General features: G+C 41.9%; 1 long non-coding RNA gene and 2 gene segments (V, D, J or C); 2 read left to right on the top strand and 1 right to left on the bottom strand.

Annotated features, from left to right (window-relative positions):
- Positions 1 to 5,278: 5,278 nt before the first annotated feature.
- LOC118240934 lies at positions 5,279 to 7,710 on the top strand. 2 transcript variants are annotated; one of them, XR_004775712.1, is made up of 3 exons: positions 5,279 to 5,365; positions 6,222 to 6,282; positions 7,218 to 7,710. It is a non-coding gene; the product is annotated as an uncharacterized LOC118240934 (long non-coding RNA). The 2 variants fall into 2 exon arrangements; XR_004775711.1 differs by lacking the exon at positions 7,218 to 7,710 and adding an exon at positions 6,768 to 7,206.
- A 1,881-nt stretch (positions 7,711 to 9,591) lies between these two features.
- LOC118240944 lies at positions 9,592 to 16,753 on the top strand. The segment is given in 2 exon segments: positions 9,592 to 9,640; positions 16,425 to 16,753. Coding segments are annotated over 2 exon segments (378 nt in total).
- Positions 16,754 to 18,804: 2,051 nt separating this feature from the next.
- Positions 18,805 to 19,074, bottom strand: LOC118240929 (the record flags this gene model as incomplete). The annotated part of the segment is given in 1 exon segment: positions 18,805 to 19,074. A coding segment is annotated over 1 exon segment (270 nt), but the record flags the coding sequence as incomplete, so codon positions are not given.
- Between the last annotated feature and the right edge of the window lie 568 nt (positions 19,075 to 19,642).

The following is a 19,642-nucleotide window of genomic DNA, read 5'->3' as shown; positions in this document are numbered from 1 at the left end:
TTCCCCTCATTACCAACCCCTTTATAAGATTCCCTTCCCTGTGCACACGTTGCAAAGTATTGTTCCCATGTGCCATACCGAGCGTTTCCTCATCCTGTGTGCTTTTCTGACTCCTGCTTGGCTTCTAGACTTTCTCTCCTGCCTGACCCTCAGACACCTCCTGAACGCTACCCTGTATATCAACCTCAGACCAACCTGTTCTATGCTTACCCATGTTACTAAACGTACCTGTTTGATTGCATAAATAAACCTCCACAACTGGATCCACTTCAGGGTTTGTGCAATCATTACAGAATACTTCACCATTTTCATGGATCCAGCGGAGGTACAAAACAGACTGGCCCAGCATGAGGTTTCCATGGCTGAGGACACGAAACCGTTCAGAGACTTTCACAGGTCATACTTACTGTGACTTCAGTGACTCCTTCGCTCATTGCATTCCCATGGCCACCCAGAACGATTCAATGGCTCTCCAGATCGGTGCAAGATCTTCCTGTTGCAGTGTTCCATGTATTTCTCCCATTATTCCATATAATTCATCACCGACAAGGACCCTGTACAGTTTGTGCTGTTGCTACTAACTAGTGAGGCAAGGGCTTGGGTAACTGCCCTCTGGGATAGCCAGGACCCTACGTTACAGTCTGAAACAGAATTCTACAATCTTTTCAAGGCTGTGTTCTATCATTCCGTGAGTGGTTGGGATCCTGGAACTATTTTATGCGAGATACATCAAGGGAGGCACATGGCAGCTGACTACGCCGGGGAATTCCGTACGATCGCTGCCGGCAGTGGCTGGAGCAAGATGGCGTTGAAACCCGTGTATTGTTGCGGACTTTCTCCGGGACTCCAGGCGGAACTCGCATGCTGAGGGGAGTCAACTACACTGTCCGAACTTATCAAACTTGCTATTGAATAACCTACGACAGACCCATCAGCCATTACAACGCGTACCCCGGGCTTTCATATCAGAGGATTCTGACGATAGATCTGGTGGAGTCCCTGAGCCTATGCAAGTGAGTTGCTCACGCCTCACCCCTCAAGAACGTGCCAGACGATTCGCCGGTGGATTATGCCTGTACTGCAGTGCTAAAGGCCACTTCCGCTACAGCTGTCCTGTATGTCCCCATCCCCGTCGAGAGAATGGGAGGTCTCCTACGTTCAACACACACATAAGAACATCACTACTGTATCTGACTTGTCAGCTTACACTCCCTGTAGTCCTTAGGGCTGATGGTAACAGTGTTTCTCTATCTACCTTAGTGGATTCCGGTGTAGCAGGGAATTTTTTAGATGTTGGGTTAGCTACATCACTGGGAATCCCTAGAGTCACCTTAAATCCTCCATTATGTATTCATTCTCTTAATGACAAACCCAAAGGTGAGGGTATTGTCTGACACAAAACTGTCCCAGTCACACTAAAGATTGCGAGTCGATTCAGTAATTGCTTCTGCCCATGTCCCGTGACTCTGTCATCCTGGGCTTTCCCTGGCTGTGGATCCATGACCCTTGTATCTCTTGGTCCTTGGCTGAACTAACATCATGGAGTGCACACTGCTTCCAAAACTGCATGTCTTTGCCTATTTTCTCCACTACAGTCATGAGCCCTGAGCCACTAGCACTCCAGTCTGTCCCTGAGCTCTATAGAGCCTTTGCTGATGTGTTCTCTAAGGTTAAAGTGACTAAACTCCCACCTCATTGATCTTGTGATTGTGCTGTAGAGCTCCTTCCTGGGGCTCCCCTACCTCGCAGATCTAAGCCTCACCCGCTTTCCTGACCTGAAGCGGAGGCAATGGATGCCTACGTCAGTGAGGCACTGCAGCTCGGGTTCATACGGCCCTCTGCTTCACCAGTCGCTGCTGGATTCCTCTTTGTGGAGAAGAAAGGAGGGGGTTTAAGGCTGTGCATCCATTATCGGGCCCTTAACGAGGTGACAATGAAGTATTCCTATCCTCTTCCCCTCATCTCTTTAACCCATGAATGACTATTAGGGGCTACCATCTTCACAAAATTAGACTTGTGTAATGCCTACAACCACATATGCATATGTGAGGGTGATGAATGGAAGACAGCCTTCACCATGACACGAGACCATTATGAATACCTGGTAATGCCATATGGCTTATCTAATAGTCCCTCTGTTTTCCAGGCATTTATGGATGATATATTTCAGGACATGATAGACAAGTTCCTGATTTTCTACATAGACGACATCCTCGTGTTTTCCCAATCAGAAATGGAGCATGTGGATCATGTAATGGCCGTCCTGACGCATCTCCAGCAAAATCAACTGTAAGCCAAGGCTGAGAAGTGAGTTCCACAGTAAATGTGTCACCTTTTTAGGGTGTACTCTCAAACTGGGAGCCCTCTCCATGGACCCTGATAAGGTAACTGCTATACATAGTTGGCCTTAACCCACCACTATCAAGGAGTTGCAACGTTTCTTGGGTTTTGCCAACTTCTAAAGAAGGTTCATTCAGGGGTTTGGCACCATAGCTGCTCCCCTTTCAGACCTCCTAAAAAATAAGCAGGGCAGAAAGCAGCTGCAGTGGACCTCGGCCATGGATCAGGCTTTCCTAACCTTGAAGGGGGCCTTTGTTTCAGCACCCGTTCTCCAACAGCCCGACCCTTCTCTTCCTTTCATTGTGCAAGTGGATGCTTCTGTGGTACGAGTGGGGCAGTTCTGTCCCAAAGTCATGACAGCCCACCTCAACTGCACCCTTGTGCTTTCTACTCCAAGAATCTACAGCCCACTGAGAGGAACTATGATGTACTGAACCTGGAACTTCTCGCGGTCAAACTTGCACTTGAGCAATGGAGACACTGGTTAGAAGGGGCTGAACATCCCTTCTTGGTATACACAGACCATCGAACCTCTAGTACCTACAGTCAGCTCGACGACTGAACCCGAGGCAAGCTAGGTGGTCATTGTTCTTCTCCAGGTTTAACTTCACTTTGTCTTATAGACCTGGTTCCAAGAGTCAAAAGGCAGAGGCCTTGTCGTGCATCCATGATAAGGGGGCAATCCCTTAGTACTGTATGCCACAATCTGACTGGCACAAATTCCTCCCTTGGGTGGAATACGCCTGTAATTCACTCACGCACTCCTCCACTCAGCTTAAATGCGTCTACGGTTATCAACCGGCTCTCTTCCCATGGGATGACTCCCCCACGGACATACAAGCATTGGACCAATGGTTTCAGCAGAGCTCTTGGACTTGGGAGGTCGCTCACGTCCACTTGCAGAGGGCTTTGTGCACCCGACAAATGTTTGCCAATTGTCACCGTAACCCCAACCTACAACTGTATCCTGGTCAGAGGGTCTGGGTCTCAACTCTCCACATGAGACTTGAACTACCCAGCAAGAAATGCCAGTAAGACAAAGAAGCTGATTGTGGACTGCAGCAAAAAGCAGGAGCAGCACTATCAACCTGTGAGGATCAATGGAACCATGGTGGAGAGAGTAGACAGTTTCAGGTACCTTGGCGCTCACATCTCGCAGGACCTGTCCTGGTCCCACCAAACCAAATCCCTAGCAAAGAAGGCTCATCAGCATCTTCACCACCTCAGACGCCTAAGAGACTTCAGACTGCCCTCCAAGGTACTGCGGAACTTCTACACCTGCACTATCGAGAGCATCCTCACAGGGAACATCACAGTCTGGTTTGGGAACAGCACCAAGCAGGACAGACAAGCACTACAGAGGGTGGTGCGTTCAGCAGAGCGCATCACTCATACAGAACTTCCTGACCTGTTGACCATCTTTTACAAGCCGTGCCAGACCAAGGCCAGGAGTATTGTGAAGGACCCCACCCATCCCAACAACAAGCTCTTTTCTCTGTCGAGGTTAGGGAAGTGCTTTTGCTCTCTGAAGATCAATACAGAGAGACTGAAGAGGAGCTTCTTCCCACAGGCCATTTGGGCCCTGAATCGGGGCAACTGATAAACTGTGGGGACCACCACCACCATGTGACTGTAAATCTGTAAATTTGCAAACTGGAATTGTACATTGTGTACATACACATATATACATTGTACATTGTATATATATACATATTATACATATATTGTATATACATTGTTATATATTTATATATGTGTGTGTATATATATATATGTATATATATATATATATATATATATATATATATATATATATATATATATATATATATATATATATATATATATATATATATATATATATATACACATATATATATATATATATATATACACACATATATATATATATATATATATATATATATATATATATACACACATATATATATATATATACACACATATATATATATATATATACACACATATATATATATATATATATACACACATATATATATATATTTTTTTTTTCCTTATGCACCCGTTTCTTTCCTCAGTTTGGAGAGAGCACTCACAAAACCATTTCACTGCAAGTTATACTGTGTGTGACTATGTACGTGACAAATAAACCAAATTTCAAACTTGAAACTTGAAACATTTACTCAGCTGCAGACCATCCATCTGAAAGGTTTTGCAAGTTTGCACTGAGATCCTCCACCAGTGTCCAGCAGAGGTTAGACACAGTTTTGCTGACCTACTGTAATACACCAGATCAGGACCAGCAGTTTTGTACTCATCTTGATACTCTGAGACCCAGAGTACTGTCTGCTGTAGGGGGCCTGTTCTGTTATGGGGCAGAATATTCCCCTGAACTGGCTCAGGGTCAGATGCCGTCTACCCTCTACCTTTAAAAAAAAAAAGTTAGAGAACTGTAATTTCTAAGACTTTCTTAATAAGGTGGGAGGAAATGTGTATTGCTTAAACTTGCTGCTATCTATATTCACCACTAGGTGGCAGTGTTATTCACATAGCTTGGGTGAATGACCTAGTAAAAAGGAGAGTTCCAATTCCACTACCACGTGTCCATAGTGTTATTGAATGTAGACATTACATACTGTCTTTTCTAAATGTCCTACTGATGCAGACATAACACAGGTGTCATCAATACCAACATGATCTTCAACGTCAGGAAAACCAAGTGTAGAAAAATCATGACTGAATGTGAGAGTGCAGCACATAAGGGAGGATTACTGAGAGCTCTAAGAGGAGAGAGAGAAGAGGAGAGAAGAGGAGTGATTCTTTCATTTATTTGATAAAGTGAATCAGATGTACAAACTAGTGCTGTGAGGTGAAATGTCAGTTGTCTTGTTTGCATATGTGAGCTGCTTCACTGCTCCACACACTTTAAGAGCTGTAGTGGTGATCAGAGAGTGTTCAGTCCTTTAACACACACTGACACACAGCACAATGATGATGTCACTCATTCTACTGCTGGGGACACTGGGACTCCTCACTCAGGGTGAGACAAACTGAAATAAATTTAGTTTTCATTTTTACTTGGTTTTGGATGGTCATGTTTATTTGCTGCAATTTTAATTTTCAGAGTTACAATATGTTTAATTTGGATTTTATTTATTTAAAATTCATCCAAATTTAAATGTTATTATGTATGTGATTATTTTTTTAGAATCATTTGGGGAAATAATCCTGACTCAGACTCCAGGATCTCAGTCTCTTACAGCAGGACAGACTGTTACTATCAGCTGCAGGGCCAGTGAGAGTGTTGGCAATAACCTCCACTGGTACCTACAGAAACCTGGAGAAGCTCCTAAACTCCTGATCTATGCTGCATCACACCGTCAGTCTGGGATTCCAGCTCGTTTCAGTGGTAGTGGATCTGGTACAGAATTTACTCTAAAAATCACTGGAGTCCAGGCTGAAGATGCAGGAGATTACTACTGTCAGCAGGGTTACAGCACTCCATTCACACAGTGTTAGAGCGCCATACAAAAACCTCCCTCAGCTGTAGAGGAACTGCTCTGAATCAAACACAGACTGATCTGAGATCAGCTGCAGATCTTGCTAAATCTGCACTCAACTCAAATCATCAACTCCAAAACACTACAGTACTGAACCGTTTACTCTTTTAAATTGTCATCATTGTGTAATAGATATCTACATCTCTACATATGTAGCAAGTTAATGTCTTTCCTTTAAACCAACCCCTGATAACGTCCTGCTTCCACACTCAGGTTCTGGACAAAGGCAGTAATATATGAACACATCACTGTGGTATATAAGGACAGGTGAACACTACCTAGTGAACTGGTCTGAGTTACTCCTGATTCTTTTAATCATTTTACTGCTGTTTTTAGCCTGGAGATCCTGGAAAAGCTGCTGAGGAAATACTGTGTTAAACTGTCCAGACAGCAACTGGTATGTGTAGTTAATTCTTCCTTCTTTTTAGAATAAAATAGATATTTTAAAGTCCTGCTATGTTCATTTCTGGATAATTTCAGGTGATGATGGGACAGAGGGTGACAATCTAGAATTACTGTGTAGTGTAGCTGAGTACATCATCCTGGGAATTTCTCTCCAGGGAAAAAGTCACAATATTTACCATTTACACAAACTAAAGTTTTGCTATGCTAAGAAGGAAGGAACATAATTTCAACACAAATAATGTATTATTAGTTTCATATGATTAATATTTTACTGATGTTGAAATAAATAAATGAATTTTATTTGATCTGCATAAGTACCTGCATAAATATATTACAAACAGTACTTTTATTACACATTTTTTTAAGCAGCGTTAATACAATTATTATGTGAGAATGTGAGAAGATTGTGTGTGTGTGTGTGTGTGTGTGTGTGTGTGTGTGTGTGTGTGTGTGTGTGTGTGTGTGTGTGTACATGAGGAGAGTAATGATAATGGTAATTAAAAGGACACATATCACAGTCTAAATACCTGCAGCAGCTCAACCACACAAACCAAAGAGAAAGACGAAGTCCAGGAGGACCAAAACACCAGCAGACAGGAAATCCTTCCTCCTAAAGAGTCCCCACATCTACCAGACAACTGGAGTGCTGTCTGCTCATGTGCTTCCACACATCCACTGATATAAATCACCATTACAGAACAGAGAGTGAAGGGCTGCTTCTGAACTGTACTGGATACACCTGCACCTCCACACTGAGAGACACAAGATTATCACAACATTTACATTTACATTTAACTCATTAAGATGTAAAAGTGGGGACAGTTACATTAATGCTCTTGACCTGCAGGTGAAGAGCATGAGACAGTAGTTACGTCCTGTGTCCCCCTGTGTCATATGTATGTGTGTGTGGAGCTCTGTTCTCTCCAGTTCCAGTTACCCCAGACCCAGTCCAGAGTTCCTCTACAGATCTTCATACTCACTGTCCAACCCTGAAACAAGGCCCTGCCTGGAGGTGGGATATAAGGAAGTGTTTTGGAGGAATAAAAAAGAGAAAGATGATATTTTGGACATCTGTTTGTGTCAGTTTTGATATTTGATTTGGTGCTTGGCTTCTTTTCCCACTTACTCTGATTCTGAGCTTGTTTGATCCCTCTAACTTGGCCACTGTTGTAAATTTGTATATAGTATGTATGTATTTGTGTGTGCTCTGGAAAGCAGGGAAGGCCTGCCCTTATGTTTGGGCCCTGGGTTATTTTGTCTGTGTTATCACTTAGGGAGTTAATGTAGTCTTATCTTAGTATAGGATATTATCAGAGGATGGTTGTGATCCATCAACCTCTGGGTTATGGTCCCAGCACACTTCCACTGCACCACTCTGCTCTCCTGCTAATAGAGAAATAATAAAATACCTACAAACTCACTGAAATGGACAGAAGTGTTCAAGTATGTGACTGTTCATTCATTCATTCATTCATTCATTCATTCATTCATGTATTTGCTATCATGGCGGTGAGCAGGACGCACAGACTCCCTTGACGATGTGAAACATTTAATGACATGAAACATAAAGGACATGCGTGGCACTCATACATAATAATACTAAATAGACAGGAACACACAAACAACAACGACAACATAAAATGGTACAAACGTTGGGTTATACTAACAGCAGCTACACACTCATTGACACTAACATTACACTAACACTAACAACGACCAACCATGAGGCCCACACTGACACGGCATTAAATAAACAGACATACACTCAACGTGAACCCCGTACAGGTGCGTGCCATCATGTAGGGGGCGTGACAACAAACGTAATTCCCCTGCATGCGGTGGGCCAAACCACGTGACTCATGGGGGGAGAAGCATTCCATTACATTTTTCAATACATTTTATATTCATTATCTAAACTTACTTACTAGAGAACATCATTTTTATTCAATCTTGATACTGTGTTATTGGTAATTATTTCCTTTGCCTGTGTATTTAATGTTCAGATATAAAATGAAGAACTGAAACTAGTCTCTAGTAATGTCAATACCAGTCAGAGTGAAAGAGAGCGAGAGCAGTGGGGTGAAACAGATTAATGTTTACAGCCCTGAGAAACCTGCTCCTTCCCAGAATAGAACAACACTTTTTGCAGATGTTCAACTTACATTAGGCCAACTTACTCAAGCACAACACACCCCAGTGCAAAGAATCTTACAGTGCAGATAGTGAATAATAAAATAATACAAGAACAGACCAAGTTCAAAATGAAGCTTTATTGAAGTGAAAAGAAAACTCAATAATTAAACCCACCCGAGTGGTGAATTAAGAAAAAAGAGCATTCTTCAGACTATAAGCTCCATTGTTCAGGGCTGTGTAAGTGTGTTACATTACATTACAACTGACTGAGGTCATCATGGAAGATGGTAGAGCTCCTCCTCCTCTTCCCTAAATGCAGCACTAAGAGTCAGTGAGCTGCTGTGGCTGTAACTGCAGTTCTGTTCTTCTACTCTGGTCAGAACACTCTGCTTCACATCTTAGACATCCACTGTACAACTCACCAGCGCCCCTTGTGGAAAGTATGTAGACTGCAGGCACAACGGAGATCCTGTACAGAGGAGCGATTGAGAGCACTACACCACACACACTTTTAGAAATACTTACCTAAAATGTACTAGATACTTCTTATTTATCATTCTCTCTAAATCTGTTCATCAGCTCCAGTTATCCAATAATCAGCACACTGTAGCATAGTTTTATGACATTGTTCATACTGAATAGAAATATTATTTCTATTCATCTATATATTACATTGTATTATAAGGTTTATAGTTCTCTAGTATGGTTGGTTCTGTTAAATATGGTTATGTAAGAGGTATTCAGTGGAGGCATTACTTCAGAGAGAGACCACAGAGAGTATTTGGTAAACATGTATTAATACAGAGAGACCGCAGAGAGTATTTGGTAGACGTGTATTAATACAGAGAGGCCACAGAGAGTATTTGGTAGATGTGTATTAATACAGAGAGGCCACAGAGAGTATTTGGTAGATGCGTATTTATACAGAGAGGCCACAGAGAGTATTTGGTAGACGTATATTAATACAGAGAGACCGCAGAGAGTATTTGGTAGATGTGTATTAAAACAGAGCAGTAACAGAAAGTATTTGATAGACGTGTATTAATACAGAGAGGTCACTTTGCATGTGCAGCACCTGCTTCAGTGCTCTGGGAGTGTTTATAGTCCTGTGAGTTTAACACTTCATGACTGAGAGCTGCCTGCCCCAGCAACTTCACCCACAGCAACCATGACTTTGATCCCCATCTTCATCTGCACACTGCTCCTCTGGACTCAAGGTAACTCACTGCTTTACCTCTGTGGTGAACTATCCATGTGACACAGGTCTACTACTCTTATTTAAAATGCACTATTCACTGATTTAGAGTAACTAAACAAAGGTATCTGTACAGGTAAATGTTACCTTTTTATGATTTTATTTATTTATTTCCCAGGATCCAGAGGTCAGGTAACAGTGACTCAAGATTCAGTGAAATCTGCTCTTCCAGGAGACACAGTCACCATCAGCTGTAGAACAAACCCTGCAGTGTATAATGATGACTTTCTACACTGGTACCTGCAGAAACCTGGAGAAGCTCCTAAACTCCTGATCTACAGGGCTACTAGCTTACAGTCAGGAACTCCAGCTCGTTTCAGTGGTAGTGGATCTGGATCTGACTTCACTCTGACCATCAGAGGAGTCCAGACTGAAGATGCAGGAGATTATTACTGTCAGAGTGAACATAGTGGCTATGTGTTCACACAGTGTTAGAGAGTCATACAAAAACCTCCCTCAGTCAGACTGCACAGAGACTGCACTGCTGCAGGTGTTGAGGGGGAGGATGTGATACAGAACAATAACACACTCTGTGGAGGAGAGATGCCCCATCACACTCACTCACTACTGAACAACACACATCTATAGAAAATCACTCTTCTAGGAACCACAACACACTGACTCACAACAGTACAATGTTAAATTTGACTTTTTTTTGGATGTGTTTGGTATTACATCTGAAAAACTGTACAAGCTGTATGTAGATGGTTGAATATATTATCTATGCCCATGAGCTGATCCAGGATCAGTGTATCTGGTTCCTCTTCAGGCCTTCAAGCTCTGACTGAGTCTTTAATCCATTCAGACAGCTGCAGCTGAAAAAAATTATACCCCATTGTTATTATTCCTCTGGAGAAGTCATCAATCTGCTGATGGAGCTGCTTCCAGTTTCCTCTGTTGTGTCCAGTTTACCCCTGTGTCTCTCTCCAGTTTACCCCTGTGTCTCTCCAGTTTACCCCTGTGTCTCTCCAGTTTACCCCTCCTCTCTCCAGTTTACCCCTGTCTCTCTCCAGTTTACCCCTGTGTCTCTCTCCAGTTTACCCCTGTGTCTCTCTCTAGTTTACCCCTGTGTCTCTCTCCAGTTTACCCCTGTGTCTCTCTCCAGTTTACCCCTCCTCTCTCCAGTTTACCCCTGTGTCTCTCTCCAGTTTACCCCTGCCTCTACCTAATTTATTCCTGCCTACCCCCAGTTTATAACTCAATAATTTACTATACTAACATTAGTAACACCTATTGTCATGAAACCTATAGAAATATACAACAGTACTAATAATTAGACTGTGATCTTCTGGATAGAGATCTCAGTGGTGTAACCCTCTGAATTCCAAGTGTCAGAGTGTAAACTACCCAAACATCTGCATGGTAGCGATAGTTGTGCACAAAAACCTCCTTCAGTTGTAGACTCAGAAACTGTTCTGATATCTGTTAATTAGCTGATAATAGCTGCTATATAGCTGCTAATTCTGCACTCAGCTCATTTCATCAACTACAAACCATTACAGTACTGGGCAGGTTTCTCTTTTTGTTAAATATCCCTTTTGTTTAATTTCATTAAAAGGCGGGGCAGTGGTAGCTCAGTAGTTAAGGTGCTTAACTTGTAATTGGAAGCTTGGTGATTCAAGCCCCACCACTGCCAAGTTGCTCTCAATTGCTTAAGTTGTAGTCAGTCATAATTCACTTTGGATAAAACCATCAGGTAAATGTAGGCAGCAAACCTCACTTGCTTTCTTCCAAATATTAACACAAACAGACTAAAACTGCACAGGGGAACATAAAACTAGTTTTCCCAAGATGAATCTCACCTCTTTGGCATAATAATAAGAATTTTCCTGCGTAATGAAATAACATAATAATACAATAAGAAATGTCTCAGCCAACATGCAGAGATCTATAGTCATGCTAAAACTTGAAAAAAATGCAAATGAAGGGAATATATAGTTGCCCAATATAACACACACACAGAGAGATGAATCATATTCCAGGACCACAAATGCACAGTGTGGATGAGACCTCACCTGGAGTTATACAACATGTACAAGGATTTATGCAGCTAGTGGTCAAAACCTTGCTGTAACACACTGGAAATACAGTCAGTGATCCCAAAGGTAACAGAAGCAAAGTAAACAAAAGAAACATAAACAAACAACAAAAACCTTCAGCAGGAGAAATCCACAGTAGTTAAAGACCAAAAAGCTTGTAACCACAGCAAACATAATCTACACACAAAAGAAACATAAAGATTAAAACACAGGATACATGGAAATGGAGGCAAAACACAAACTCCTTAAAGGAGAAAAAAAATCAATACACACCTACACACAGGCACACACACACACACACACACACACACACACACACACACACACACACACACACACGCATGCACACACAGGTGTGTGTGTGAGATGCATAATGATAATGTGATAATGAAAAGGATACATATCAAGTTTCAAGTTTGGTTTATTTGTCACATACATAGTCATACACGATATAACTCGTAGTGAAATGGTGGAGAGTGCTCTGTCCAAACTGAGGAAAAGAAAACAGGGGTGCGTAGAGAAATATAGATATTCTCTATATGTGAAATATATATATGCAAAGATAAATATATATATTCTATGTATGTACAAAATATATTAACAGTGTATGTACAATATATGTATATTATGATTATATACACAATGTACAATGTATATGGTTGTGTATATATGTACACAATCTACAGAATGTACAGATCCATTTTGTATAATAACATATCTACAGTTGTTGTGTAACAAGGTAATTGAATATAAATATATAGTTATACAGATATACAGTTATGTTACATGGTGGTGGTGGTCCCCACAGTTTATCAGTTTCCCTGATTCAGGGCCCGAATGGCCTGTGGGAAGAAGCTCCTCTTCAGCCTCTCTGTCTTGGTCTTCAGGGAGCGAAAGCGCCTCCCTGACCTCAACAGAGAGAAGAGTCTATTGTTGGGATGGGTGGGGTCCTTCACAATCCTCCTGGCCTTGGTCTGGCACCGCTTGTAGTAGATGGTCTGCAGGTCAGGAAGTTCCGTGTGAGTGATGCGCTCTGCTGAACGCACTAACCTTTGGAGTGCTTGTCTGTCCTGCTTGGTGCTATTCCCAAACCAGACTGTGATGTTCCCCATGAGGATGCTCTCGATAGTGCAGGTGTAGAAGTTCCGTAGTACCTTGGAGGGCAGTCTGAAGTCTCTTAGGCGTCTGAGGTGGTAAAGACGCTGACAAGCCTTCTTTGCCAGGGAGTTGGTGTGGCGGGACCAGGACAGGTCCTGCGAGATGTGAACACCAAGGTACCTGAAACTATCTACTCTCTCCACTGTGGTTCCACTGATCCTCACAGGTTGGTAGTGCCGCTCCTGCTTCTTGCTGCAATCCACGATCAGCTCCTTTGTCTTACTGACGTTTAGGAGGAGATTATTTTCCTGGCACCAGTTTTCCAGGTGTTTAATCTCCTCCAGGTAGGCCCTCTCGTCGTTGTCCGAGATCAGACCCATGACAACGATGTCATCAGCAAACTTGAAAATGATGGTGGAGCTGGAAGTGGCTGTGCAGTCGTAGGTGTACAGTGAGTAGAGCAGGGGGCTTAGGACACAACCCTGAGGAGCTCCAGTGCTGAGGGTGAGGGTGGATGATGCGCAGTTGCCCACCCGTACTGATTGTGGTCTGTCTGTTAGGAAGTTGGAGATCCAGTCGCACAGGGATGTATGCAGTCCTAGATCCCCCAACTTAGTAGTGAGTAGGGAGGGGATGATAGTGTTAAATGCTGAAATGTAGTCGACAAATAGCATTTTAACATATATTTCCCCTCCCTTTGTCCAGGTGAGTCAGTGTAGTGTTGAGCAGATGTGCAATTGCATCGCCAGTGGAGCGGTCGTGGCGGTATGCAAACTGCAGTGAGTCCATGGAGGCTGGCAGTGAAGATGTGATGAAGTCTCTGACTACCTTTTCAAAGCACTTCATCACTGATGTGAGGGCGACAGGGCGGTAGTCACTGAGGTCGGAGGGTCGAGGTTTCTTCGGGACGGGGACGATGGTGGATCGCTTGAGGTGCTTTTGCTACAGGTATATCACAGTCTGAATAAAAAGTGTTTTGGAGGAAGAAGAAAGAGAAAGATGATATTTTGGACATTTGGTTGTTCTAGTGACAATTTTGATATTTGATTCAGTGCTTGGTCTCTTTCTCCCCTTACTCTGATTCTGAGCTTGTTTGATCCCTCTAACTTAGCCACTGTTGTAAATTTGTATATATTATTTATCTATTTGTATATAGTAGGTATGTATTTGTATATATTATATATCTATTTGTGTGCTCTGGTAAGTAGGGAGTGGATGCTGTTGTGTTTGGGCCCTGGGTTTTATTGTCTGTGTTTTCACTTAGGGGGTTACTGTAGTCTTATCTTAGTATAGGATCTTAGTATAGAATGCTATACTGCTAATAGAGAAATAATAAAATACCTACAAACTCACACTGAAATGGACAGAAGTGTTCTAGTATGTGACTGTTCATTCATTCATTCATTCATACAGACTCCCTTGACGATGTGAAACATTTAATGACATGAAACATAAAGGACACGCGTGGCACTCATACATAATAACACTAATAGACAGGAACACACAAACAACAACGACAACATAAAATGGTACAAACGTTGGGTTATACTAACAGCGGCTACACACTCATGGACACTAACATTACACTAACACTAACAATGACTAACCATGAGGCCCACACTGACAGGGCTTTAAATAAACAGACATACACTCAACGTGAACCCCGTACAGGTGCGTGCCATCATGTAGGGGGCGTGACAACAAACGTAATTCCCCTGCATGCGGTGGGCCAAATCACGTGACTCATGGGGGGAGAAGCATTGCGTGACATTTGTTAAATACATTTTTTATTCATTATCTAAACTTACTTACTAGAGAACATAATTTTTATTCAATCTTGATACTGTGTTATTGGTAATTTCCTTTTCCTGTGTAGATAATGTTCAGATATTAAATGAAGAACTGAAACTATTCTCTAGTAATGTCAATACCAGTCAGAGTGAAAGAGAGCAAGAGCAGTGGGGTGAAACAGATTTGTGTTTACAGCCCTGAGAAACCTGCTCCTTCCCAGAATAGAACAACACTTTTTGCAGATGTTCAACTTACATTAGCCAAACTTATTCAAGCACAACACACCCCAGAACAACACACTCCAGTACAAAGAATCTTACAGTGCAGATAGTGAATAATAAAATAATACAAGAACAGACCAAGTTCAAAAAGAAGCTTTACTGAACTGAAAACAAAACTCAATAATCAAAACCAGCTGAGTGGTGAATCAAGAAAAAAGAGCATTCTTCAGACTATAAGCTCCATTGTTCAGGGCTGTGTAAGTGTGTTACATCACATTACAACTGACTGAGGTCATCATGGAAGATGGTAGAGCTCCTCCTCCTCTTCCCTAAATGCAGCACTAACAGTCAGTGAGCTGCTGTGGCTGTAACTGCAGTTCTGTTCTTCTACTCTGGTCAGAACACTCTCTTAGACATCCACTGTGCAACTCACCAGCGCCCCTTGTGGAAAGTATGTAGACTGCAGGCACCACAGAGATCCTGTACAGAGCAGGGACTAGGCGCACTACACCACACACACGTTTAGAAATATTTACATAACATTTACTAGATACTTCTTATTTATCATTCTCTCTTGATCTGATCTTTAGCTCCAGTTCTCCAATAATCAGCACACTGTACCATAGTTTTTAAATAGAAATACTACTTGACCTTTAAGAGCATCTATATATTACATTATATTATAAAGTTTATAGTTATCTAGTATGGTTTGTTCTGTTAAATACGGTTATGTAAGAGGTATTCAGTGGGGTCATTACATCAGACAGAGGCCACAGAGAGTATTTGGTGTTTGGGTATTAATACAGAGAGGCCACAAAGAGTATTTGGTAGACATGTATTGATATAGCGAGGCCACAGAGAGTATTTGGTAGATGTGTATTAATACAGAGAAGCCACAGAGAGTATTTGGTAGACATGTATTAATACAGAGAGGCCACAGAGAGTATTTGGTAGACGTGTATTAATACAGAGAGGCCACAGAGAGTATTTGGTAGACGTGTATTAATACAGAGAGGCCACAGAGAGTATTTGGTAGACGTGTATTAATACAGAGAGGCCACAGAGAGTATTTGGTAGACGTGTATTAATACAGAGAGGCCACAGAGAGTATTCGGTAGACGTGTATTAATACAGAGAGGCCACAGAGAGTATTCGGTAGACGTGTATTAATACAGAGAGGCCACAGAGAGTATTCGGTAGACGTGTATTAATACAGAGAGGCCACAGAGAGTATTTGGTAGACGTGTATTAATACAGAGAGGTCACTTTGCATGTGCAACACCTGCTTCAGTGCTCTGGGAGTGTTTATAGTCCTGTGAGTTTAACACTTCATGACTGAGAGCTGCCTGCCCCAGCAACTTCACCCACAGCAACCATGACTTTGATCCCCATCTTCATCTGCACACTGGCCCTCTGGACTCAAGGTAAAAGATCATTTTATGCTTTGCTTTTGAGGTGAATAACCTAAAAAAACAGATGTCTTGTTTAATAAAATATTCTAAAACTTCTATTAACAGATATAAGCAACATAAGAAATGGAAAATAAAATATGATTTAAATTGGATTTGCTTTGTTTTGTTTTGTTTTTTTCCCCCAGAATCCATGTGTCAGGTGACTGTGACTCAGACTCCTGCAGTGAAATCTGCTCTTCCAGGAGACACAGTCACCATCAGCTGTAGAACAAACCCTGCAGTGTATCAGGGCTGGAGTACCCAACCTTTACACTGGTACCTGCAGAAACCTGGAGAAGCTCCTAAACTCCTGATCTACGGGGCTACTAGCTTACAGTCAGGAACTCCAGCTCGTTTCAGTGGTAGTGGAGCTGGATCTGACTTCACTCTGACCATCAGAGGAGTCCAGACTGAAGATGCAGGAGATCATTACTGTCAGAGTTACCATAGTGGTAATGTGTTCACACAGTGTTAGAGAGTCATACAAAAACCTCCCTCAGTCAGACTGCACAGAGACTGCACTGCTGCAGCTGGGACCTACTGCAGGTGTTGAGGGGGAGGATGTGATACAGCACAATGACACACTCTGTGGAGGAGAGGATCCACAGCACAATGACTCAGAATTAAACATAAAAATCTATAATGAATCATAAAGGCATAATACAGTCAACACTGTTAGAGGAGAGTTTTGTAGATCTTTATGTCATTCTAGCCCTGATGTTCATGTGTTAGAATGATTTGAACATCAGCCTGGTCTATCAGTGTGGCTGCATCACTAGAAACCTGGAGAAGCTCCCAAACTAGTCCTGTCTCTCTTTTCTTTGATCCGATGATCTCTCTGTTTCTGCTGGAGCAGGTGAAGACAAAACACTACAGTTATAACAATAATAACAACACATGGAATTTATCTAGTGCTTATCAAGACCCCACAGAGGCACATTTACACACACCCAGTGCATGGAGCATCAGAAACCAGTCACAGCACTGCAGTACGGAGTCCTTTGGTCTCTTGGGACAGTTGTTCTTATAATAGAGCAGGTAGTTATTAGAGAAGAGAAATCTCTACTAGTAGTATGACTGCTAAATCAGTGTCAGTCATCTTCAGGAGATTCTGTCCTGTTTAGAGGTGATGTAAGCACACACTAAAGCACTAATCACCATGTCTGTGCCTTCATCTGATTATTCTCAGCCATTGTGCAACATTTCTACCAACACATACTTTTCATGTCCATTCTAAATCTTTATTAACAAGTAAAGGTAAAAAGTGAAGCTCTTTAGGGGGTGAAGTTAAATAACCTCACTGCACTTACTTAAATAAACTTATTACACAACAAGATGACATAATGCCACCAACTGAAACAATGACTTTTTGAAAAACTGACTGAAATCTTTCAGTAAAATTCTCTCTCTCACACACAAGCGCATGGCCCGCTCTACGCCCTCTGCCGCCCCCACAACACACACACACACAGACACACACACACACACACACACACACACACACAGACACACACACACACACACACACACACACACTGAGTTGGGCTGTGTATAAGGTGAGTGGGGTGTATGTATGTTAAACCTGTACAGGCAATGCAGATTTCTGACACCCAGAACAGAGCAGCACTGTGTCCAGGTTTCCAGTGTCTTAGAGCAGCAAACCTTTAGCTCAGTAACACACACACACGCACTCACACACACGGAGTCGGGGTGGATATCAGGTGAGTGGGGTGTATGTATGTTAAACCTGTACAGGGTAACTTAGAGCAATACACATTTAGTTCAGTAACACTGTGTGATAAACCAGGCTGTGTCATAATAGCACTGTGTGACTCAATTAATAAAAAGAACATGTACCAAATATTAAGGAGTTCTTTGTTATTACACTTAATACATTAGGTCAAAGCTTTATTTTAAACAGACAAGTGCTAAAGGGGGTTAGTTTCAGGCAGAAATATTTTAATGAGAGTATTTTATTGAAAAACAGCCCAGCTTGCGCAACAGAGTGATATAAAGCATTATGGGATTAGTTTCAGGCAGAAATGATCTAAAAATGATAATATTGTGATATAGTGAAAGGGCCAAAGATGGTTTGTCCCCCCACCCCTGATGTTCCTAAAATACACCGACTTACTCGTGTTACAGTTTCTACTGAATGAAACGTGGAAATATCTTACTTTTTGCTTCCATAATATCTGGCTTCCTGCTTCCTTCTTTATTATGATTGATGAAATGGCAGGTTTATCAAAGTTTAATCCTATACCTCATCACACATTAGTGTTTCTACTGTATAGAAATGTAGACTTTAAAGGTATTTATTGTTATGAGTAATGTTGTGGGAAATGTTCTAATTAAGAGACTATAACATTTATTCAAATTTTTTAATTTCATTTTGAACAATAAACAGGAACATTTGAGTAATAAACACAGACTATCTAAAAGACAGCACATTAATGAGTGAGAGGAGAACACTTCAGTACACATGTGGGAGTTTCACGCCTCAGCACACTGCTCTCTACTCAGTGTCTGTGTGACAGGAGACTGGGAGTCCTTGGTGGCCTCACAGGTCACTGTCTTCTTCAGCCACTCCTCCTTCTGGAGGGTCAGGGTGCTGCTCCAGCTGTAGAGGCCGTCCTTCTGCAGAAGCCCGGAGCTTTGGCTCACCCCCGAGCTCCAGCTGCTACCAGCCACCTTCCAGCTCAGCTTCCAGTCTGAGGGGAAGCCCTTGTTGGCCAGACACACGAGTGTGACCTTCTCCTGCTGCAGCTGTACACTGGAGGGGGGCAGGACCGCGAGGGTGGGCGGGGCGATACAACCCCAAAGACGCTTGTTTTTCTTTTCTTTTTTCTAATAAAAAATAAAGACAGAAACTAAATTAATTTTGAAAAAGGGCTGATAGTTACTTAAATCCAGCAGAGATTTGTGCCTCTAAAGATGTGCGTGTGTATGAACCTGTGTTTCGCAGAACTGAATTTTATGATTCCTTTAAACTATTTCAGACTTATATCATTAATGTTTATGCGTTAGATATTTGTAGACTCTGTAGAATCATAGCAATTGGTTACAAGATTTTTAGAGATATTTTTCATATTTTTGTACACTAATAACGACATTTAATGCAACATCCAAATACATTCTTGTGTTCTAGATGTATAATAGAGGAATATTTGTAACAGCCAACGTTTTGATCTTCAGTATGCGAGTATTGTGGTAAAAGTGAACTGCACTGATAAGTTCACAGGTCCAATTCATCATCTAATGTTGAAAATAATTTTTTTTAGAAAAGAGAAATGTAATGTGTTACGGAAAGATGGACGTGTGTGTGTGTGTGTGTGTGTGTGTGTGTGTGTTCCAGATCCACTGC

Source organism: Electrophorus electricus, chromosome 2, assembly GCF_013358815.1.
Source record: "Electrophorus electricus isolate fEleEle1 chromosome 2, fEleEle1.pri, whole genome shotgun sequence".
Taxonomy (NCBI): Eukaryota; Metazoa; Chordata; class Actinopteri; order Gymnotiformes; family Gymnotidae; genus Electrophorus; species Electrophorus electricus.
Note: the sequence above shows the minus strand (reverse complement) of the source record. Positions and strands in the feature narration are given on the sequence as shown.